Here is a 25,727-nt window from a genome sequence, read left to right as displayed (position 1 = left end):
AGTCCATACTAAAAATGGTGGTGGCTTCGAAGGATGACGAAAAGCCTTGGCCATCTAGTTGTGTGAATGGAAGAGCATAAACGTCCTTGTCAACACTTAACTCTCTTGTAGAAAGACAAAATCGAGGCTAATTGACTCTCATTCATTGTTCCTCTGGGCTTCCTTCACAGTGTCTACTCGTTACGATGAGATAGAGCTGTGCTTATACAACCCCAACCCCCCCACCTCTGAAACAGATAAAAATCTATTTATCTGCCAGAGTCACGGGGGGAAAGCTTGCTTATATAAAAGCATACAAATCAGGCTGAACAAGTGATGGAAAAGTCCAATAGAGAGCCACTCATGCAAATGTACTATGACATGCACTGTGATGAGGCCATGCTAGAGCAGCATTCTGTCTATTTAACACTTATTTAGAAATATTACCCAAGTGTAAGCAACGAGGTATGGTATGAAGATGAACCCGTATGGTAGCAAGCTAATGGGCTGATAGTACTGAGCTCAAGCAGTAGTGTTCCAGCCAATGTAATCAATCAGTCAAAGATATTTTGTACTTCAAGTTTGCATCATCAGTTTTCCAATGGTGTTATGAGGCTAGTGCAGTAAACAAATATTGGCAGCTTATGCCCCACCAAGTAGCAACATGCTAACTGGACGCCTACAGCAGCAAACTCTTGCCTCAAACTTCATTAGGCTATTAAATAACCTGAAACAGACTTGATGCAGTTTACTATTATCTATTAAAATCGACACAGCTAAAACAGCAGTAGTAGCAATCTGGAGCCCTGAATTTTGTCTGTAATTGTGTACATTTGTTCACAGCTCCCAGCTCCAGTAAAAAACTAAAGAAGTAAACTTCAGAAACAAATCACGCCTTAGCTGACTGACCGCATTTGGGGTAAGGGTCACCTTTTTTCTGCCCAATTATTCCTTTAAAGCCCCAGGAAACCTAAATCCATATTTTCTTCACAAGTAGGTTAATCTTCCTCACAATGTACACAAAAAAAGTATGTCCTGTGAATAACTTACTAACGTCCACTAAATGCCCAAAGTTTCACTAATAATTTTCAATGCAGACCAGGAAGTCCTAATATTGGGTGAGCATTCATGTAAACACTATCCTCACTAACCACAAGGCTGTGTTTGTCCTGCCCACACAGTTTCAACAAAACCGTCTTCCCCTACGTCCCTTTCTGAGCCTGAGAAACTTAGAGAGACAACGCTAACAGGAAAGTGAAGGCGATGGCCCATATTAATTAAACTTCCTAGAGTAATTTTACTGATTAGGATCAGCTTATGCTTTTTATCTAACATTGAATAAAATTCCATGACGTGATGAGGCCTGATCTTAATTCAGTGTTCTTACCCTGAGATGCCTGATAAATGCGGGCCAATGTTTTTAGTGAGTGGACTCAGAGGGGTCTACACCACCACCTGCAGAACCAATTTCACTCATCTAATCCCACTCATGCTGTTATGTTTGGTTCGTCAGTGAAGTAGCAGACTGGGAGTCTTTGACTGAGGGACACCAGTCAAGCTCATTGGAACATTAGGCCACAATCAGACAGTTCTCAGACAGATCTGACCAGTGGTGTTTAAGCCATGATTTATTTAATCTCTGTCTTGTTTTTTCAATAAAATTCTGTTGGAACACTCAATATTAGTATCATACTAACATTCTGAATATTTTACACAGTGTTCTCTGGCACTTTAAGTGTATACCTTTAATTATACTTTTAGCATCTTTTAAAATGGACAAAAGAATGATATACAATACTTGAGGTCATCCTGAAGTCTGAGTATTTGTACCTGCATATTTCACTAAGTCACCCTTGCATTTTCCAGCAAGTGGGAACACTGAATCCAATCCTGTGGCATAGACACTCAGAAGACTTTACACTCGTGGTGACATACGAGCCACTGGTCTCGAAACCATGTAACGGCATTTCACACCTGCCGATCACCTCTGAGGCACGGGGTGGAGGGGGATGGGTAGGAAACAACCGCCTGGTTTCAGCAGAACGGACAAGATTTTGCTGAACATGCCTCAGAATGGATAATGAAAGAAGAGCATGTTATGAGAGCTCAATGGCTGAATGCAGGGTGGACCCTGCAAAAGTTCTCTTTGATAAAAAAGAGACACATTGTCGAGAAACAACAGCGCCAGCTTCTGTAACAGTGGCCTCTTTCTTTGAGATGGAGTCAGTAACACTGTGATGAACACCTGCGCAATGAAAATGTTATTTTGTATCGCTCAGCAGAGCGAAACATGAAACTCACACCAAAAAAAAGAAAAAAAATAATAATTCAAATTACTTTTGAATTTAGCAATCTCGCAAGTCATGCGTTAACTGAGTCAGGTTTATCTCCTTCCACATCAGGAAATGAAATTTTACACTGCGGTATGTGCAGCTTTGAGTCCCCCCTACGAGACGTACATGTGCAGGTCTAACTGAATTGTTACCCCTGAGTTGCTGTTAATGTTGATCTGTCTGGCACAGGGTGACTTGTCAACTTTCAGGTTGATAAATGACTATTCTTTGTCAAGCTTTGTGGACACTGAATGTCTTGCATAATGTACACCTTTAGTGGATTACGTTCATCTTGCATTTATGTTTTGTAATGTTTTTATGTTTGTGCTTTGCTGCTTTATTGACAGCTGACCAGTAATTAACTGCCCTTTGGGGCATATATAATTTCCATTCAATTCCATTGTATTGTATTCCATTCTGGTCTAACTGGAGATCAGGCCAGCACAGTACATGAACCGGAGCACAGAACAGCAGGCTGGGGCTTGTTCTGTTCTGTCTAAATTCCTCCACCTCCATCAAATTCCAATCAAGCTGATAAAGGACAAAAGGCCAGAGCAAACACAAAGAATCCACGAGTTGGCACGACTCCCGCCTTTCATGTAAAGTGAATGCATTTGCATTGCCTGCAAAAGCAAGATTTCCTGCACCCAGGGAGATCCACCGTTTCCTCTCAGTTGGCTTGTTAGTTTTAGAACAGTAGTTTTAGTTCTGATTTTTTGCCCACAGATAAACATGCAAATTTCAGCACCTAAGTGTCTCACAAACTGCCAACACGCAAACATCCTCGGATGTTTCGAATGAGGATTAACCAAAACAGCAATAGCTCACTTTTCAGTTCCCTTTTTTGCACATGCAAGAAACAAAAAATGTTTTCTGCTCTGCGATCTTCCAACACTAAACGCAATCAAGGTCAAAAACAACTTTGTCATCTCAACCATATACTGGTTTACAGTGAACCTAAACAAGGTTCTTCCAGTTTCCAACGAACAGGGTCAGTATTTATGAGACCACACTGTACAAACGACCACAACACAGCATTATATATACAGCAGTTAAACAAGTGCAACGACTAAGACTAATGAGTTTGCAAAAGTATTGAAAATAATTCACAGCAAAGCCAACATCCTACAGTGTAGGTGTAACATCAGCTGTAACAGTGAGCTTCTAGTATCAAGCATGTTGACTAGCAGTAGAGGAAGTGAGGGCAGAGGAAGAGAGGTGACGGGGGGGTGATGTTAGTGATGTTACGTCTGGAGAAGGGCCTCACTCTGCTCTGTGTCAACCTGCTTTGTTTTCACAGAGGAGCAACTCGTGTGGCAATAATCAATGACCCATGGCCTTCAGAGGCTCCTCCTGCAGCCCCCCAAATGTCACAGCTTGTGGCTCGTGTAGCAGCCTCTAATGACAGGACTCAGCTCACGTGGCCCCACGGCCCAATCGATAAGAGGACGGACAAACATTTAACCTCTGTCGACCCTCGATTTGTCCGCTTCTCGTCAGCTGACACCACCCCTCGTAATCGTACTTGGATAAATGGTTGTTGGTCATGTGGAGGTCACTCGATATACATCTTCCTAGCCTTTAGTATGCTAATGTTGGATACTAGCTTGAGAACATAAAACAGCCCAATGCAAAGCTATTCCAAAGAAACAGCCCGGGAGTCATGAAAAATCCCAGAGGGGAAGTTCAGTAATGCCAAAATAGCATGTCATAGCTGTAAATCCAATGTTTGTTTGTTTATTTATTTAGTTTGCTTTTACTTGATCTGAAAACATCAGTTGCTTTACGTGAACACTTCATGATGGTCAAATGCAAATGATCATTAAAAAAAAAAAAGTTTGCTTTTCTGCTTTGAAGTTACACTGTTTTAAGCTTTTGAACAGGTTTTAAATAAAGCTTTCTTTGTTTGTGGGTGTGCAGTTAAAGACTACCCAAGTTTATGTTAAAAAGTATTTCGCAACAACTAAAAAAAGAAAAAAATATATATATATATTTATCAGGACACCCTCCCTTAGCATTTGTTTTCTGATTTAAACTTTTTTGATAGTTATCACAAGATACGTGTGATACTGTTTTCCTTAAAATAAACTTGGTAAATTTTTAATATAGTAAAGGGCCCATAAAATCTGAGGAAACCATGCACTAAAATCAGCAGAAAAAAAAAACTAAGATATGTTATAGAGGATGTGTTAATGTATTCACTCTTAGAAAACCAACAGAACATGCAATTTGTCTGCGGTGTTCAAACTTTTGCATATGACAGTACAGTGTGTACATATTTTAACGTGCAGGATGTCATGTAGAAAGATGTGATGGCAAAAAGAGGAACAGATGCCAACACAAGAAACAAGCCTGAGGTGCAAAAGAGCGGCCAAGAGAGGAAAAGTGCTACGCTAAGCCTTTATGCAATCTCTGTTTACGTTCCAGTGGCTCCCCCTCCTTCTGCTCCATGTTGAGAGGCTGCCAGTTTCCAGAATCCTGAGCTCACACATGCCTTTGACAGCAGCCTGACTGTTGCTCACAAAGTCCTCAACAGCTTCCAACTTTTGGCTTCTCTGCCAGAAAGTGATTACTCAATGTAGCGTGCGCTGGTTGGACACAGTTCAACACATTACTCTCTTCTGCTCTCTGCAGGAACAGGAACATGGATCTTTTCCACATCATTTTCCCCCTTTTGCTTCTTTGCTAGTGCCATACCAATTAATCTTTAAAGGCCTGAGCCAGAGTAGAGAAAAAGTCTAAAACCTCACCTACCATTCAGTCTTAGACTAATCAAATAACATTGATCAACTACTGTGGTACACTTCAAATAATAAGGTACAATCCAATTAGAAATACACAGCCTATTTATACATTTCGGTATATTTATTTGGTGTTTTGTTTGGTAGCTGTTTGGTGAAAAAGTCAAAATTATTTCAGAAGCTTATTAGTACAAAACAAATGTACTGTAGAATTAAACAGAGGGCTATCTGTGAATATATGGGATGTGATAGCTTTCACAACTTTCCAGGGAATATTCAGTCAATATTCTTATATCTGGAGTTCAAAGCAATTTCAATTTGGAAAAGGTCAGCATTTTATTTTTTTGCATTTTATCATTCCAGTAATTTCAGATTCTAATGATTTGCATTTGCAAACAGCCCATCCTCTCCCCACTTTGCCTTAAAACATAAAAAGAAAAAAAAAAGAGCCCCAATAGTCTGAAAGAACATTAAGCTGAACTTAGAAATGCTCACATTAATTCTAGAGGATAACATTAAAGAATTTTATTTCCAATGCAAATACCCAAAGTCCACTGCTTGGGTTTGAGACAGTATTGTCTCTTTGGCTAATGCAGTCTGAAGAGGACGACCACAGGGAGACATCTGTCTGAGCTAATCCCTAAAAACAGATACATGATGTCATGATGACAAATTTTTAAGACAATTAGAGTAGTGGCAATTCTCCAACAGGCAAAATAGTGCACGTGTGAGCCTGTATGTCTGTATCCAACTGAGATAAACCACAACAAATACAAAAAACAAGCAGATTAGTTATCACACACTTAAAGTGATCTATAATCAAGACCGGACATACACTCAATACTTAAACGTACACTTTTAAACACATAAATAATGTATAATCAAACCCAAATAAAGTGACAAACATAAAAATCAACTTGCTAAACTTTGCACTATGTAGTTCGCTGTACTATGCTCAAAATAATACACTGTAGGTAAATATAAGCTCACTGCAGCACTTTCTGTAGCACAGGATGAAAATGAGGCGTTATCTCCAATTCAGTGCAGTGCTTTCAATAGCCACTGCCCTCCCCAGTCCACTACAAGCATCAATCTTTAATACCAAGTCTTTCAAATGGAGCCTCACTATAGAGGGTGTAATGAATTTTTAAAGACATGCCTCCTTTACTGTCCATCTGGGTTGCATTTGGCCTGCTGGGTGCATTTACAATACAGATCAGACATCAAAGCTTGTTTCTGCCTTTTCGTTTGCCTCAGGAAGTTTGTGTAATAGGAGACCATGACCAACTGACAGTGTATACGACATATGGTTTTTAAAAAAATAAATAAATAAAAGGAAAAATAATAGATAACTCAACAAGGAAACAAAATGTATCACAGTTTTTGGGTAGCTTTGGTGAAAACTAACAACAAAAAAACAGAAAACAACAACAAATGCATATTTTAAAATACCAAAATTCTCCCACCATTTACAAGCTAATTCATTTTGAAGGGGGCTTTAAATTTTACACTGCAAGAGCATCTGTCAACTAAATAAATGTACGTATAAGTGTTTATGAAGCTCTGACATTAGTTTAAAAATGAAAATTTGCTTAGTTTAATGCACAAAAAGAACCTTCCCCAATAATGCCTTCAATAAAAGTTTTCAGGAAGCCGGGACAGCGTTCAAAAAACAAAAAAAATAGTTAACCCGCTCGCAACTGTATTCGCGTTTAACCAAAAACCACAAACTTGGCTCTTGAAAAGAACAAGTGACAAATCTGTCTTCTTGGCAGGGGTGACTGGATGCTGTTATATTTTGATATGAAGGAATAAATCAGTTTGTTTTCTTCATTCGGCTACATGGCCAGGCCTGATAGTTTTATCAGAAGCAATTTGGCAGTATGCCTTAATGCGCGATTAATTATAGTCATATCAAAATTAGAAGCTGGGCACGCAGACAGTCTTCACAGACTCAGCCTTTCTCAGTTCACTGAAGGGAAACCTGTCCTGCTGCAGGGTGATCTTGTGAAGGAGTCCACGCTCTAATGGCATGTTTAATATCAAATTTCCACCTGAGATATTAAGTTTTGTCATGCTGTACCAGGGAGGGGTTCCAACTGACGCTGGATAAGAGAGATGTGTTGGTGTACTCTGCTCGAGTCTCAGTCCAGAATGGACAGATTATCACTTTCCCTCAGGCACATTCCAAATCGCCTCCACCCACCTGCCCAAAATAAACTGCCACACATTAACCCTTCACATCCCATACATACACATTTACATACACCCACACAGGCATATACATACATATACGACTTGTTAGAATGTTGAAATTTGAAATAAACATTTTCTAACAGTTATTTTTTAATTGCACACTTAAAAATAATGGTTCTTCACTGGTTCTTGGCCAGTACATACAGTGCTTTAATAGGAATAAAGTGTTTTTATTGTGTGGAGTTTCTTTAAAGGTTTAACATGATCTTCACACTCGCACATCTCATTAAAAAAAATCTTCATCATCCACTGAAAAATTCTGCAGGGAACCAAAAGTGGTTCTTTTATGCCATTGAATAAAAATAGTCAATTTACTAGTTACAACACAAAGTTAATTTTATAGGTAGATCTGCTGAGCCATTTTTTTTACAGTGATTGAAGAGGCCTACAACAACGTGTCAGAATCTAACAATTTACAGTTAACTTTAACAACGGGAACGAAAAAGAGAAATAGTGATAAAAAGCTGTTGCTTTCACTCTCTGACCCTGGTCAGTGAACATCCGTTCAAACAACTTGAGCGGCAGCAGAATGAAACGCAGCCCAATTTCAACTACTTCCCAGGTTCTACAGAAGACATTAAACAAGCAATTTATAGTCTCTGTTCATACTGAAGATCAAGAGAGGGTACAACAGCCAAGAGCTTCTCTGTTACACTTGAAAACACCATGCTTGATATGCAGAATCCAAAAACCTACAGAAACAAAAAGGAAAACTCCTGCTAGCATGCCCTACCCTCTGTGGCCTCAGTTTATGAAATGATGAAAAAATGAAAGAAAAGCTAGAAGAAAGCTGTGTCCCCAAACTTTCAACACACTCATGTCATTCACCAGACCACTTCAATGTATCAAATACAAAAATGGGAGAGACGTTAGTTTGACCTTTGTGTTGAGAAGCTTCCTCTTCTGTTATGCTCCTATAAAGAGCGATGGGGGAGGGGACCCAGTGTCTTGGCCATACATTACACAAGCGGCCCTAAATGGCAATTGCGTAACATTATCTTAACGGACAGAACGCTGCAACTCTTGATTAACTGTCACCAAAATCCACTTTTTCTGGTGATAACGTGATACGGAGATCTATCTACAAACAGAACATTCGATTAAGGCTTAACAGCATTTCTACCATTCAATCTGTAGGGACAGAACAACTGTCAACATATGCAGCACACATGTACTTTACATGTCACATGACAGGAGAACTAAGGCATCAGGAAGAGCAGACGCTTTCCTTTTCTCATCAGTCATCTGATCAGAACATCTGCATGTGTGTTTCTGCCTGCCAAATAACATACAGCAAGTCATTCACTGATCAACCAAGCACAGCCATTCACTAAAAAAAAAAAAAGTGGCATTAAATAAAACAAAACTTTGTGGCAAAAAATGCATATAGATTGCTAAGTTCACCAGGCTCTGTTTTCTGCAGGAGAACTAAAAAAATATGCTATCGTGCAGATAGGCAACTACTCACTGCTGCTTCATCATGATGATCGATTTTACTGTTTTTTAAAACTGAGTAATCAAGTTTAGTTGATTAACTGTATACAATACAAAATTTCTTTTAACATAAAAATAAGATGACACTAAAACTGGGCTAAAACGTGCAGTTTGGTGCACGCCATCATAAAACAGCAGGCTTCACACACGACGGCATGGTAGATCAAATTCTAAGACAGCAATGACTTTATTAATTGAGGGGAACGAGCACTTGCTTTGTCTTTTGTGAAAAGGCTGCGGGTGAAACACTAACTGGCCGCGGGGGGTTCGGACTTGGGTATTAGAAACAAAAATGCAGCATGAGGGGCTCTTTTCAGTTTCTCTAATCAAGCATGAAAGCATAAACTCCTACCGCAGCTGCAAAAAATCAAGACTGCATGTCTTTATCTAATTTATTCACTCCATAATTACATGAAATCAATTTGAAAGTTATCTTATTTAATTTATTTCAACCGTACTGGAGCACTGTATAAACAAGACCTTTGTGAAAGCAGGATGTCAGTCACAAGTGTGGTTTAATCTCGCAGTGTGAGCGCCAGGGTTTCTGTAAGGACAGTGATTAACCCGGAGTTCACTGTAACAATGTAGTCCATCAAGGAAGTAAAAGACCAGTCCGCAAATTTTAACCAACATACCAGTTTTGACATATCAGCAATCCAGCATATTCACTTTTGATTTCAGTTTCATTTTAGAAGCATTTAGCTTTTAAAACTCCTTAGAATTTATAATAATTTCCAACTTATGTTTTAAAGTCTAAATAAACTTCTTCTAATGCAACAATATCCATCTACAAAAACTTTTTTTTGTGGTTTGACTCCAGTTCTTACATCTCAAATGTCTAAACAGACCATTAGAGATATGACTCACACAGACATGCAATACTGTGTAAAGTGATTAGTGGTAGGCAGTATTGCAAAAAACACAATATCATGATACTTGAAGACATTTTAATGATAGCCACTATATATTTGATAGGCTAAGACAAACAGCTGAAAAAACAGCAGGGCCACATAAAAATACTATCAAACACTATAAACACAATGATTTTCCACATACAGCCATAAATCCAAATGTACAGGACTAATTACGCTTTCTTTGCAATGAAACCTGCAGTTGGTCAGTGTTCTTTAAAACAGATGATATCAAAAATATGCTCATAAAAGTATACTGTGGTGTATCGCAAGATAAATTTCCAAAATATGATGAAATACTGTCACATCGCCCAACTCTACATCTGAACAGAACGATTTCTGACTTGTTTTTCTTGCCTTATGTGGTTTGATGGATGACCACTTAGTGTTCAAACATTCTTTAATGTTGTGAGCTGATGTGCTAAAACCACCTGTGCACCCATCTCCAGCAGCACCGCTACATGCTGTTTAAAAATAGCTCAATATGTTACTAACCCAACAGATTTCACAGAACAAACTGGCTGGATTTTTTTCACTATACAACACTGTTATCATAGTTCTGCATTTTCATTTTATTTTTATTTTATTAGGTTTTTTATTTTTGTTGCCAGTTTAATGCGATCTGTTGGAATGACTGTGTATATCAAATAAAGATTACAGAGTGGTTTGGTTTCTAAACAGATCAGCGGTTACATCCACAGAAATCAATGTGTTCTACAAAAACGGAATCAATTTCAGACAAAAATGAAGTTGACTGCCTTACGCGAAACCTACTCTACCGCTCATTTCCAACTGCTTAGACTGTTAGCTAATATTAACAACAGCTCATTTCATTGTTAAGTTGATTTTGCAAGTTAACATTACTATGGTTTTCCTTTAAGTATTAGAGCTAAAGTTGAGACAGTACAACTGTAGAATTTCTTTAAGCAAACAACAGCTAACTTCTAAACCTGACAAAAACCAGGATAAAAGAGAACCTGCTACAAATCTCCGGAAAGACGTTAGAGATGTTATCTGATCGTGGACCACTGCTGTGCTGCGTTTAGGGGACAGGGGACTGTCCCCTTTACCAGGAGCGGCCCCACCATCCACCGATTGACGCAAATGGCAAATTAATTATTCAAAACAGCGAACTGAGTGAGGTTTTCATGTATGGTTAACACACAAGCCTACCTGTCTGAATTGTTCCTCGTAGGTCCAGTCTGCGTGGTCTTGGCCATGAAGCTGGCTGTGTGAGGGGTGGACTGACAGACTGGAGGCTCGGGGCTCGGGTTCGGACCCCGGCCGGGGTTTCAGCTGCTGTGAGTAGGGGTGGAGCTGACGATGGGGCAGGAGCAGGATTCCTCTGCCTGGGGCTACAGCCTCACGGCCTGCCTGCAGACTTTCATCAGCAAGGTCATCATCATAGTCGTCCTCCATCTCTCCCTCAAAGTCATCCTCGTCCCACTTCTGCTTTCTGTTCATAAAGCAAAAGGCAAAAAGGAAAACCATTTAAAACCATTTAAAAAGCCATTATAAAGTTTGCTTCAGCTGAAGTTATACAATAAATCTTAGACCTCGTCCTGGAGGACCAAAGCCCTGAACATTTTAGAGTTTCTTGCGCAACACACCTTTCTCCTCACAAGTACTACAACTACTGAACTAATCAATAAGCCCTTCTTGATATGAACATGCTGTTTTAGAGCATGGGAAAAACACGCAGGGCAGTGGTACTCCATGACAAGGACTGAGGATCTACAGTGTGATTGATCTGAAAAGCATCACTGCTGCTTATTACTTACTATGGTCAAAAGTTTGAGATTAAATGTTTTGTCATTTTGTTAAAACTACTCATATCTACTGATGCCAGTTTACAACAATAAGATCCTATACAGCAGTACTTCTATCATAAAGAGGGAGCCAAGCTAGAATTTTAGAAAACTATCATACTACAGCGATGGCAAAAAAGCAAATGTACAAAAAAATTCCCCCTGGTTTCTAACACTGTATGACATACTGTTAAGGTAAAACAATGCAAGTTTGAGGCAGGTGATGATTTAGGCATGCAGTTTGCATAATGCTAACTGCTGTACATTACGCAGGTGCATTCCAACTAATTTTGCTATTCAAGTATCTGCAAGAGCTCAGGAATGGATATCTGGTTATCTGCAGAGAAAGAAAACCCAAAACACAAACAAATCGGCTGAAAACAGCACACAGAGAAATACACTTGAAAACATGTTTTATAATCTTTTAGCTAATGAGCTAACAGAGTTAACTGCTACGTTGGATGCTGATGAGGTCTTGCTGCCTTCTGTACAAGGTGTTTTAAGGACAATGTGTTAACATGTTAGTTTCTCAGACAAATGTAACTAAGACCAGCTATAGTAGTACAGTAACAAAAAATGTGTAATTTTGATTGTTAAACTTCAGCTGATTAAGCTGATGTCTCTGTAATTATTGGCATTTATTAGCATACGACTGCCCACTTACATCTGCTCCTCCTCTTCTGACCCCATCATATCCCTATACTGCTCTTCTCCTTCCTCTTGTTCCTCTCCTTCATCCTCATCCTCCTCTCCGGCGCTGCTGTGCTGAGACATTGGGCTGTCGGCCGCCGGATGTCTCTGCAGTCCGGCCGCCACGGCCCTCATGGCCGCCAGCGCAGCCATCTGAGCGCGCTCCGCCTCAGAGGTGGAACTTAACTTCAGCTCCTCTCCTGTGGGGGGAGAGCTCTGCAACTGTCCCACCTGTTGCTGCTGCTGCTGCTGCTGCTCCATCTCCATGAGCAGTTTGGCCTGCTGTTGCCTGTGCAAGTTCTCCATCACTGCCTGCAGCTTCATCTCCAGGCAAACAGGACTTGCTGCAATATCGCCTCCTTTGCCTCCTCTCTCCAACAAAGAGGCACCAATCAGGCCCGCTAGCTTATAAAGAGTGGGGCTTTTAATACAAAGGATGAATACTTATTAACTCCCAGAGCTCACAAAAACTGCTTCCGTTTTTTGTAGTAGATCGATACTGAGGGAAGTTCCTGAGTGTTTGACCAAGTTTCTGTGGAAGACAAGGCTTTTGCCAACACTACAGACTGCAGCAGGCTTCAGAGAAGAGGATCTTCCCCCCACGCAGAGTGCCAAGCTCTAACAGGGCCTGAGAGAGAAAGAGAGGACATCAGTAAATATGCTGAATAAAAATGCACCTCCATCCATTTATGTTCTTTCCATATCAAACTTTGCATCAAGGGATATTCTTAACTGTAGAGACCACACAGCGCTCCGGATACCATATAGCCCTAGTTAAGCTATACAGATATCACATACTGTATACACTGCAACAGCACCAGTTTCTATCCACTCCAAACTTTTTTACTCCCAACTGATCAAGAAAAACTCCCTAATAAGTGGAAATCCAATCCAGATTCAATTTCTCGGCCACTGCACTCTGAAAAAAATAAAAAAAAAAAAAAATAATAAAAAGAGAGAGAGAGAGAGAGAGAGAGAGAGAGAGAGAGAGAGAGAGAGAGAGAGAGAGAGAGAGACTGTGTACAAAATGTACTGCAAATAATGAGAAACGTAATTTGAGAAGGAGCTCACAGCTATAGTAAGGAATTTCAGAAAAACAAGTTGGCATGATTATATGACTCACAAGGGGTTTTGGGATGGGAATACAAACGGAACGTTAGTGGGCAACATCATGATATGTTTTCGTTATCATGACAAATTAAATTTCAGGATTTTTTTCAGAATAAGTCATGGCTATTTCTACTTCTAGAGTACTGTACATCGAACCAACTGTTCCTTCTTTTTTTTTTTAAACAATGAATTTAGGAAATAAATATACTCCATTCTCATTGTGTTTCATAGCCATTTACATATGTCACTACCGTTTTGACCTTTCCAACCTGTTAGTAAACCTCAGAAAAATTGTCAAGATTCATGTCGCACATCATGAAAATGTCTCCAAGTACTGTAATGTTGCATTTAAGCCATATAGCTCACCCTTTCAAACTATGATAGTAGCTTTAAACTGTTGAATTTGGCTGTGTTTCATTAACCACACTGACACATAGGCTAATAAGTACCTCGTTATACTTTTTTTTATTTAAAATTACTGTTTTTGCACATTTTGTCTTTAATTCCTCCTGCTGAGTGAGCAGATACTGTATACTGTACTGTGTACTATTGTAAAACAAACAAACAAACAAACTATTTTGCTAAAACACAAGAATATACTCTCCATACCTTGATAAATGAAAGCAAGGCTACAAGTGAGACAGGGCTTTTTTCCTTAACTTGCCACATCTAAAGTGCAGAGGTAAGGGTAATTTTAGTACGGACTGCTTTCAACAGATTGTTTTCATCAAACTGTATTTGGGCAACAACTACACCAGAAATATTTCTTCATAAATTGCTACATATGCTGCTGCACTCACTGGTAACAACTCTTGAAAAAAGGGAGAGGTAACAAGTCTTTTTAAGTAAGGCAATGTCCCTGAACACAAGAACAATGTCTAGGAAAGCCTTTAACAGACGGAAATACTGGCAACATACACTGCAAAGCCACAGCTTAGCGCTATATCACAAATCGTGTCTTACTACACTGATGAACATACATCAAATATATCAGAGGATTATAACAGTTATTTGAAATGTGTCCACCAACAATTCTGGTAAGCAACAGAAGAATACAGGCAATTGGAGCGTCTATGGTATTTCATACCAAGACAAGTGTTGTCTGATACACGATGATATCAATCATACTGCCATCGGCAGACAATAGTTAAAAATAAATAAATAAATAATCGGCACGTAAAAGATGTTTAGATTTGACTGATATTTCAAACTGAAATTCAATAATGTATATATTGTACAGAAAGGAGAATGTTTAGGTAATGCTGGGTTGCTAGGCTGAAATGCATTTTAACCCTCTACATATAAGTATTACATTCCTCTATAAAGCCAGTGCAGACCGATATAGTTGGGTTGCTACATTTTATAAGAAGTGTGAGGTAGGAAGTCTTTTTAAGCAACGCAATTTCCCTTAACACAAGAAAGACTGCCAAAACAAGACACTTTAACAGAAGAACAAATGTTCTCTAGGAAAGCTTTCAGCAGATGGAAATATGAGCAACATTCATACATGCTGTAGAACAGGCTGTAGCTTAATACTATATCACAAAGGCAGGGGTAATGGCACATGCCCATAAGATTCCTGGGAGGTTAAAGACAGTTTATAGGCTAATCCTACCACCCCCTCTGCCAGAGCGATGCACCGGGGGGGCCGAGGGAGGAGTGGTGAAGATTGCAAGGTCTGAACAAACAGGACGCGAGATAAGGAAAGCTGTAAGGGTCTAATTCCATCCAGATAAAGAGACCCACATCCACATCCCCAGCTGTGCTATGGCTTATAAGCAACTTGTCACAGCACACCTAATCAAAGGAACCTGCCAGGGCCCAGAAAAGAGGTAAAGGAAGAGGAAAAGAAAAATCTAATTTATAGAATACCCCCCCCTCAGGACACGTTTGGGTTCTTAAGTTAGCTTTGGTAGTTTTGCACTGGAGCTACTAGCTAAGTAAAGGAAGCTTATACCTAGTGGTGGACAAAATTAAATAAACAAATTCCAGACACCTCAAGAAGATACTCCACCAAATGGCACTGTGGATGGTGTAGTGCTGAGTATTCGGACAGATATCGCCACAAACTGCACAAAGTTGTTGAGAATTCCCGAATACACTTTCTTATGTGGTTTATGGCTCTTTTTGGCACTGTTTTGACCAAAAATGGCCAAACAAGTAAATGCATGGTTATTTTAATACCGATGAACCCATGTATTATATATTGTACATACAAAAATTAGGATTCTACAGGGTTGCATTTTATCCATACAACACACCTTTGGTCATTTTTTTCTGATTGCGTATGTTCAGGTTAATGAGAAAATTGTGTAAACTTGTTTTTTTGCCAAACTATTTTTGTAATGTGACCTTGAAACAGGCATGACGCTTAACATGCACATACAAGAAACTTAATTTGACCAGAAATACTGTACTGTACGCTGTACTGTGGGTGGAAAAATAACTGGGGAAATTAAAGATATGTGATCAGGATTTTGGTCGCTAAATTGGGCTCTGACGTTTTTCAGTGTTGGTGTTTTGAAAAGGCGAGCTGTTCGTTGTTTACACCACTCAGCCCTCCTTTCAAGGACAGGATGTAACGTCACAGTCTTTCACCGCACACTTTCAAACAGAGTAACATGACACTAGCAACACAAAGTGAGATGCAGCAGCAGCAGAGTACACGACGACCCAGGCAGTGTACACCGCAAAAAAAAAAATCCCCCATTCATTCAGCTGTTTCTGCTGGTGGAGAAAACACATAGTAGCCTTCCACATTGCTACAAGCTTTATCTCACTGGAAAGTAAAATTACCTCCGTCAAACACATTAACACCACCAAGATTAGTCACTCAGTGTCTGACCGCCGCACACAAGAGTCAAGCAATGTGTTGTCCACAATCTGTCTGAAGGAAAGGCCAATCTGATTAACATGGCGAGCCATGTAAAGAAGGGAATACCTCCAATAATCTTATTTACACAGATCTCCTTATTCTCCTCAGCCATTTTAGGTGGAGTACCATGAGCTTTAACCATTAATGTCAGATTAAGTTAGGTAAGAAAAAGAGGGTATAGAATCTATATCGGTAAAAACTCCAAAAAGCTCAAAAAACATCCTTTCTTTGAGTAAAATGAGAGTCTGCTGACCGCTAAAACTACCGCTGCATGAAGAAATTTGATGTATGTCTGTTTGGAGAAAACTAAATATAATAAAGGACCTTGTTTACAAATCATTAGCAAGATTAATGAATGTCTGACGAGAGCTTCGTTCATCGTTATATATCAGTAATTCAACACCGATGAGCCCACACACACTGTAAAGAACAGTTTGAGGAGCGATATGTGGCTGTGAACCTGAAAGTACTTCAAAATATTTTCTTTGGGTGACTAACAGAACAACTTATATTAGTACAAGTAGTATTTAGAACTACCGACAGGCTTTTCCTGTGTTATGTAACACAAAAATTAATGCAAGTAAATGAGATACAATTAAAAAATTATTAGTATTGAACATCTATTTCGCAAGCATCCAAATATATTTTGTTTTTTCCTCTCTCTGTGGTTTTGTTAAACAGTGAAAATACATACATGGCTCTTCATGTCTGGATTTACTTATGCTTCATAATCAGGTCAATAAGGAGACCTGATACTGGAAAACTCCATTTGAATCTTTTTCAAGTAGCATTTTTTGCACATTATTACATATCTAGATGAAGCATCTGGGGTAACCATGTATACAGACATTACACTGGAAAAAGGTGTGTTCCAATTTTCCGCTTTTCACATTCTAGAGGGCCATTTGCATATTTTCACTAGAGAAGAAGGGGCAGTTACTGTAAATGACAGAAAACCATTTTAAATTCCAGTTCTGCAAGTTTGTTACACTGTAATCAGCCTCTTTCAACAGAACAAACAGTTCTTGTAAGACTTTCTATGTAATAAAAATGACTAAAGAACATACTGAAACCGTCCTTGTCAGATTTAGTCACAAAAAATGACGACAACTGAAGGAAAAGCAAAGAGAACAAAAACAAGACAAGCAAACAACAAATGGGCAATACAGAAAAAGATCTAACAATACAACATACCACATGGTACTGCACTGTAAAGCATGTTAGCTTGTGGACAGTGCGTTAGCTTTGGGCTAACATACTAGCTTATGGATGAAGTGTTTTAGTTTGTTTGTTGTATTTTATGATATTAAATGCTCTAATACACTGAAAATGGAAACAAGCATTTTAACAGGCACATTTTTAGCTACTCCTTATTTTTGCTGTATCAAAACATATATCAAATTGAGAAACCACTTTATCACACTCGTTTAACTAACGAATTCTCTGATTTGCTACACCCTCTCAACTTAATATTGGTTAGAGCCAAGCCGATTATCTCTGTTCTGAGACTCTACTCCTTCTCCTTGATATTGATCTTAAAGAATGAAAAATACTTTCAGCACAATGCCTGAACTCTGCTGAACACCTTGCTCTTCCATCTGCTCCCTTTTGGTATGAAGGCTAAAATACAGTATAGGTGTCTAATCTTGTTCTCCAGCCAGACCTCTCGACCTCTGTCTATTCCAAAAAGTACATCTTTTATTCTTTGGACAACCCAGGACGTCCTAATCACAAATCTTCTAAAGATATCAAAACCATTTCAGGTCAAGACTGTATGGGCTTTCTCCATCTACTTTATTGACATTGATGTCTCTTACAGTGGTGCCTCGAGACACTGAACAAAGCTTCTGAGAAGAGCAAGAAGTCATGTTTCTATCTGGAATCAAAGTGACAGATTAACAGTTAACATGTGTCCACAGTCTATTTCTTTTGGTTAATGTATAAAAGACTGAGGTGCAGAAGTTTGTAAAGGTGTAACTATTTCAATACAGCAAAAAAATATGATACACTGAAAAGTAGCAGTAAGCTTCACACAAAAATAAAAAAATATAAAACTGTACCGCTGATATGACCCTCAGCGCGACAGTCTTCCAATTGCTGTCTTGCATGGAAAATATGAAACTTAAGAAAATGTAAAAGTACAGATTTTCCTCATATTTTAAATATTATTTTGTGACATTTGAATGTTTCAGTTTTGGAAGGTTAAAAATAGAGACATGTCACATCCAGTAGGGCCTGATTTTGAGTGACTAAAATTTCCAATAACCCACAGTATCAGCCCGCATAAATATTTATATTTTGATTTTATATTTTGTTTTATTTTTAATATTAATATAATATCTTAAGAGCGAAAATAAAGACCCAGTTCCTAACAAAATCGAGACTATACTGTAGAGTTGATTTGGGAAAATATCTTACTGCGAGTTTTCTCACCGATATTGTGATTGCAATGTAAATGCAGTTATTTTCCATAAATTAATTTCCAGACCTGTTTTTTGGCCAAGAAGACTACATCATCCACTTTTTCAGGCATGAAGCAGCAGAATACCAGTTAGCTATGATGGTGATGTCAAATATTCAGCACAGAGATGTTTTTGCTTCTGATTGGTCTAACTCATCTATAGGCAGTTCACAAGCCCTGCTTTAGGTTAAAATTTCCCCATTTAAAATGTATTAAGACGTATAATTCTTTAATAAAAACCGCAGCTCTTGCACTTAAAAACTGCAATTTTGACAAAAAAAAAAAAAGATGAATCTTTCAGCCCCACTACAGTGCAGTTAAAGAAGGAAGTGAAAGGGAGTCCAAACACAGAGCACAACCGTCACAGGCAAATTCTCTTGTATGCCTGATATTAGCCAGCCTTATCAATTTACCGCTGAAACAACAGAGGTTATGTCCATCTCCAGACCTGAAAGTAACGAACTGGATGAACTTGCTCACAGGCACTGGCTTTAGTAGCTATGCTAGGTCTTTTTGACATGATCTTACATGTATCCAGTTTTTCCAGTACAGAACAATCATATGCATTTTCTAGAGACGAATGATCCAGAAAAGTGCTTACTGGGCAAGGACACAATTTCACCAACAATTTCATAGTTTTGAGTGGTAAAACAAAGAGAAGAATGTGGCTGCAACAATATTCCATCTACTGAATTGACATTCCTGACAATTTTGGGTGACAGAGTCCTCAGCATTCATGAGTGGGGGAAAAGAATCTTGGCTCAAAAGGAAAAACGTCACTATTATTAAAGGCGGGATTCCCACATGGCACGCGCCCAAAACATGAAATCACTGCTCTTCCCCTACTCCTAGTTCTTTGGCTGGAACGCAGAAAAACTGTGCCAATGACTCAAGAACAAGTGGATTTTGGCAAAGGAACAGCTGAGCAGTGGCCAAGCTACTGTTTCCTTCCTTCAGCGGTAAAACAGACAGGCCTGTACGGAGGCCAGCTACCGCTCTGTAAACACAGCTAATCTGTTAAAGCTTACTACTTTGGTGCTACCAAACAAAGCAAAGCGACAATAACAGCATCCATCAGCTCCGACAAAAGAACGTTCTGCTTGCCAAGCACGCTATGGCAGACCATCAACAATTTTATTAGAGTTATAAACGCATAAACAACCCTGTGTCTGTTCTGAGCACACAAACTGCTTTCCACAGCTGATAAAAGCAGCTCTGTTCAGGCAGCTGTACTGGACCATGCTATGTCTATTTTCAAACATATATTGGATATACCACTGAATGTAAAGGCAGCAAATGCTGTGAAGAAATCTGACACCAGTTCTGCCTCGTAACACGGCAAGTGGAAACCGGTTCAGCCAGCTTGAGCAAAGATTTGCAATCCTTAAAGAAAAATAACCTAGAAAGACTGGCTTACAGATAGTTTTCTCCATGTGCCTTGTCTTATCAATACAAGAAACCAGGCATCCCACACCCTCTTTCACAGAGAAACACCCCTCCTGGGTAAAAAAACAAACACTCAGCTAATTTATTTACTCCTCAGACACCTGTCTAATTTGAATTACAAAGTTAGAAAAGGAACAAGTTCTCAAGCCAGTTGTCAAGACAGATCACGCTGCTATAGCGCGATTCTCCATTAGACACACTACTCATTTTAATACTTATTGTACTTGCCTGGATTTATACCTATACTTTATAATCAGGCCAATAAGAAGCCTTGAAAAAATCCAGTAAAATGTTTTTCAAGCAGAATTTGTCTTACTTTTCCTACTTCTCACCAGTCACATTTATTAAGATGACAGATAGCTCGGAGAGAAACTTAAGTCACCGTCTTAAAGTCCCCGTACCTTGGAAAAAAAAACACATTTTCCTAACTTTTTTAAAATTAAAGATACAGGTTGATGCAGTATGTAAACATTATTAAAGTTTCAAAATGTATCATTTACTCCCCAGAACAATTATGGAAACTAAGCTGCAAAGAAAAGCTACGACAAGTAAAGTGACAAAGAAATATTCAAGATTCTGCAGAATTTTTAGGTCACTAGTCAAATTTAAGCAAATCTGTGACACTGACCATGTTGAAGCCTTTGTACAAAAAGGTTAGTTTTTATTTAGTCTTATCTCTTACAGCAAAGCTTATGTTCAGACGACTCTTGCATGGATTGGATCTACCAACAATCAAGGACAATCAAACACTAAGAAAATCTGAAATTAAAATGTTAGAATTTCAAAGATTCTACTATTCATGCAAACTGTTATGCTGATAATATAATTTGTAGTTTTTTTCTGTTACATTAGAAAAGAAAGAAAAATAGCATTTTCACTAGTGGTCTCAGACTTGACACTTCTGGAGAAGCAGTCGAGTCGCACGTCCGACGTGTGTCCTTTTCCTTCACTACTAAGCAGAAAATAAATATCACATAACAAGCTCTCAATTCTGAAATGAATCACATTGATGTACCCGCAGAGACATTTCAGGAAATGATGGCATGCTGACAAGGCTGAACACAAAGCTGTCCATGTAAAGAGCACAAACAAATCTGGGCGTCACATCCTGTGGTCTAAACCGAACCCAAGAAACAAACGTGAAAAAGAAACAGAAACGGCGACCGCACATCCACCGGCAAAGATGAGATAAAAATATTCTCAAGAAAGAACAGAAGCTTCCAGACACTTTTAAACTTCTGCAAATATCTATCGCTGGACTTTCGTTTGGCAATCAAAAGCAGACTCTCTGCGTCTGACATACAGCTAACATGCTGCCAAGTTTGACATTTGAATCCATTGCATACATCAGAGCAAGAACAAGTCTTGTAGTGAAAAACATTCTCCGTAAACAAGGCATGTTATTCATTAGACAGCCTACGTTATGCAGACCGCCTCTTGAAAAGTTCAACTGGATCGCTGATTATATGCCCCTAATCCACTGAGGTCCAATCACAAACCAGAGGTTTGCTTCACAATAAGTTTTCTCTTATGAGAAATATCAGACACAACAACCAAAAATAATGAGAACAAAGATTCAGACTTTAGGACTTTATGACCTTACTCGCAACTTGTGATTACTAATTCTCCTTAATCTGTGAGATTTAATGACTTAAGCTCAGTTACATGGAAAACATATGAAAGGAGAAGTAAAAGCAGAGTACACCGAAACCTGCATTCTGGTAAAAGCACTGGTGTCACCACTGCTGTGTTCTTTTAAAGTAGTTCTAAACTTTCTAGGGTTTTGTTGTAAAACTGGTTGTGTTCTAGGTGAACTTCTCTGGACAAATAAAACTATAAATGAAGGGAAGTGAAACAAAACACTGCTTATAAAGCTTTTTCATAGTCAAACAACCTGACTCATGAAAATAGAGGCTAAAGCAAACCCTGAGACCCGCAGGAAAAACTGGCCTTAAGAAACACTGATCTCTGGGCACATGTATCTAAAAGCATAGTTTATGCATCCAGCACAATGAATATATCCTACTTGGGGTGTAACGACAGACTCAGCCTATGATTCGTTTCATGATAATGGGTTCAAGCATTCTCACAACACTCACAAATTTTGAATAAAGGCTTATAATGGCTATAATCATGTTGTTGCTAGGGATGCACAACGACACTGCAACCTTGTCAGCATCGGCAGATACTTGCTTGAAAAATGATCAGCATTGGACAGATGTTTAGTTTGATTGACTTTTCAAACCAATAATAGATGATGTATTCTTTATACTCTACAAAACAGAACATTTAGGTGGGGGACGCTGGGCTACTGTGCTAAAATATCTGCATTTTATTCATCGCACTGCATCTGTAACCTTACAGAGACTGTTACATTTCTCTGTAATGTGAACGCTGGTGTAACTAGCCTGAAACAGAATGTTTATTGATCAGAATCAGTAGATTGTATGCAAAGGTTTGAACACCGCCCCCCATCCCATCAAAAAATGTTTTGTTGCTGTTGTGTTAGATACAACTTAAAAATTGCTTTTTTTTTGCTAAATTTCTATGTATTTGTAGAGTTTAACACACAGGAAAGAAAAAAAATAGTGCACAGGCCACCATTTATGCTTTATTTCTCCAATAAGTTCAATTCAGCAGTGAATGTGCATTAAAATGTGCAGAGGTGTGTTCTCAGTAGAGGATGTGTGAACTTATTTTCACTTAGAAAGCCAACAAAACATGTCATCTGACCAGGGCGCCTAAACTTTTGTATATGACTGTACGTACATATGCTAATACTAGATTTCAGCATGGGCACACAATACTCATATCGAAGCATCTCTAGTTGTTGCACAACTTACTAACGACACTAGAGCTGGGAGGGAGGAGGAGTGTGACCTGTCGACTGATGCTGGTTGTTTGCAAACACTGATGTTCAAACAATGCAGGTACATCAGACGCCATCATTAATAAAAGATCCACCCTCTACAATGCATTGTCAAATCTCCACGATGCATGTCATAGCAGTTCTACACTGTAATATCACAATGCCCTGTTACACCCTCACGTCCTACACAACCCAAAAAAGTTCTTCAAAACATCTTTGAGAGGCATCACTGACTTCACTGAAATACATACAATGACAGACTTCTCTCTGAGACAGAAATGTTCTTTCAAAGGACAGAGCTAAACAGATAACGAAATAATCCCTGAATAAAAAAAGCAATCAACTAAAACAGCTGGAGTCTTTATTCAGTTCCAGGCAGCAAATTATGAGACGCTACACAATCCCAATCCCAAACTGGCTAACAAAGCGTGGAAATACAGAGAGCACACAATACTGGCACACTACACTCTTAAAAAGATGGTTCTTCAAGGGTTCTTTGATAAAGCAATGGTTCTATATAGAACCATGTCACGCTCAAATGGTTCTCTGCATGGTAAAACGTTCTTCAGATTGATGGAGAATGTGTTGTGTCTGGCTTTTTAAAAATGGTTTTATACGGCACCAAAAAGGATTCTTCTACTGTTACGATGTCAAGCTTTTAACAGTAGCAGAACCCTATTTGGTGCTGTATAGAACTATTTTCAAAAAGCCATACACAACACATCTCCATCAATGTGAAGAACGTTTCCACCATGCAAAGAACCACTTGAGCATGAAATAGCTCTATATAGAACTTCTAAACAGAACCGTTGCTTTTACTTAAAAACCCTTGAAGAATCATCTTTTTTAAGAGTGAAGCTAAAGTGAAAACATACTTTTTCATACAACAGCCACATAAATATAGTATAAACATACTTTTATTTGGGATAATTCCCCACATATATACACTGAGGTTGTAATGACTTCAATACAGTATACAATAATCAAAATAATCAGGGTGAGAAACAGAATATAGTCATTTAAACTGTAGCTGTGACTGAGGAGCTATCACTTTCTATATGTTATGGAAACCACTGTCAATGATCCAAAGTTTCTGAATTGCTTATAGCTCACCTGTACTGTTTTATAAAACTGCCATTTTCGTGTTCTTTTGTTTTGAAATAAAATGTATAGTTTTCTGAAGCAAATCTGCACCATATAATCAAATGGCTGTAGAGTCAAGACATTTTTAACACACAAGATATCATCTATCAAACCTATCGAAGGTATGTGTATCGTTGGACCCCTTACACACACACACACACACACACACACACACAATTTGCTGTTGGTCATGTTCCAAAAGTTGTGAGAAGCAGTCAGTCAGCCCACATGTGGCCTATTTACCTTCAGGGTTCCTGACATTGTTCTTGTGTTTACGTCAAATCGTTCAACTGTAAAGATAGCACGGCCGAAACTAACGTGCGATCTTACCACAGCCACCAGTCTGAAGCCTGTAAGACCCGCAGCGAACTTGAAATAACAGTATAGACCGTACGTTTATACGTAAAGAGACGAGCTCCTGTCGGTGCTTAATAAGGTACCCATTTCCAGTGAAAGCAGACAGCAAACCGAACTGTACAGCCTCGTTATAGCCTACCTCGGCTTCAAGACCACATCTCAAAAGCTTTTTTCCTTCCAGTACGCTGTAATTCCGTGTAAATATTCGTGAAAGAAATAATTTCTGTGTACGTGAAACCACCAAAGCTGCGACCTGGCGAATCTCATTTAACTCGTCTATACATACGGAGTATTTTCCAGTAACACTTTTGTTAGCCGTGCACTTGTTTTCTCTCCGCTCGGTAAAAAGTTCAGCACTTTGCTCTTCTTCCCTGACTACATTTGGAAAAGTGTACAGCTTCAGAGATAAACATAAATCAATATTTCACTTCCCCAAATCGAAGAAGGAGAGATAAACGACTAACGTTGATAAGAGCTGGGCTTAAAGGTTTTGATAACGTTAGCCTAGATAACCTGAAACAGTAACGTAACTGTTAGCTAACTTAACGAACGTTTCTCGGACCGTCTTAACTTTTAACTACCTCAGTAAAAAATAAAATACCCGACATTCCTCCACCATTATAAGCGGTCGTGCCGAAACACACAGTGACAGGGCCTGTTTATTACCAATATCCAGTTCAGGGAAAGGTCTGTTTGTCTTTGTTTTAGTGTGTATTTATTGAACGGGTGTTCAAGTAAAGAGCCAGCAGGGCAGGGCTTTATAAATACACCGTAACTGATACGAAGCGTGAGGCTAGTAGGCTAAGCTACAGCTAATTATCGGGCTCGACATAGAAAATAAACAGGCAAACGGACCACATATGATAAGAGATAAGTAGAACATGTAAAGAAATACCACATTTATTCCCCCATAACATAAAATAAGTGAACGAAACTTACCAATTCAGCTGTCGTTTTGTTTTCTGCACTCCTGGGAACCGGAAGACACATTCCTGATTTCCCCGTGAAAACAACAGCTCGCCGCGGTGCGGTGGCGCAGTGTTGGATGCAGCTACAGTTTTTCCCCAATTTCCCCAAATACAGTGCGGCGTACAGCTCATATGTGCGGACCTAATACTGTATTAATTCGTTTTGATTTCGACATAGGATATCATCTGGAAGGAAGAGCGCATCTTTGCCTAATCTGAGGCGTGTCCACGGCGGCTGAGGGAAACCATTGGTTGACAAACAGCAATCAGATGCAAATTCCAAACC

At 39.0% G+C, this 25,727-nt stretch overlaps 1 protein-coding gene across 3 annotated transcripts in view; it reads right to left on the bottom strand.

Moving 5' to 3' along the window:
- The window catches only part of arid3a (AT rich interactive domain 3A (BRIGHT-like)), a 44,302-nt gene extending 18,575 nt beyond the window's left edge, over nucleotides 1-25,727 (bottom strand). The window contains exons 1-3 of one of the 3 annotated variants that reach the window (XM_036586248.1): nucleotides 25,413-25,727; nucleotides 12,187-12,840; nucleotides 10,888-11,170 (exon numbers count right to left, since the gene is read on the bottom strand). In XM_036586248.1, the coding sequence (XP_036442141.1) occupies nucleotides 10,888-11,170; nucleotides 12,187-12,536 (633 nt within the window). In that variant the 5' untranslated portion in view covers nucleotides 12,537-12,840; nucleotides 25,413-25,727. Of the gene's footprint in view, nucleotides 1-10,887; nucleotides 11,171-12,186; nucleotides 12,841-24,612; nucleotides 24,867-25,054; nucleotides 25,287-25,412 lie in introns of those variants that run through there. The other 2 variants (XM_036586250.1, XM_036586249.1) reach the window with 2 other exon arrangements.

The sequence above is a fragment of the Colossoma macropomum genome, unplaced genomic scaffold (assembly GCF_904425465.1).
Source record: "Colossoma macropomum unplaced genomic scaffold, Colossoma_macropomum, whole genome shotgun sequence".
Lineage (NCBI taxonomy): Eukaryota > Metazoa > Chordata > Actinopteri > Characiformes > Serrasalmidae > Colossoma > Colossoma macropomum.
This window is presented reverse-complemented; position numbering and strand designations above follow the sequence as displayed.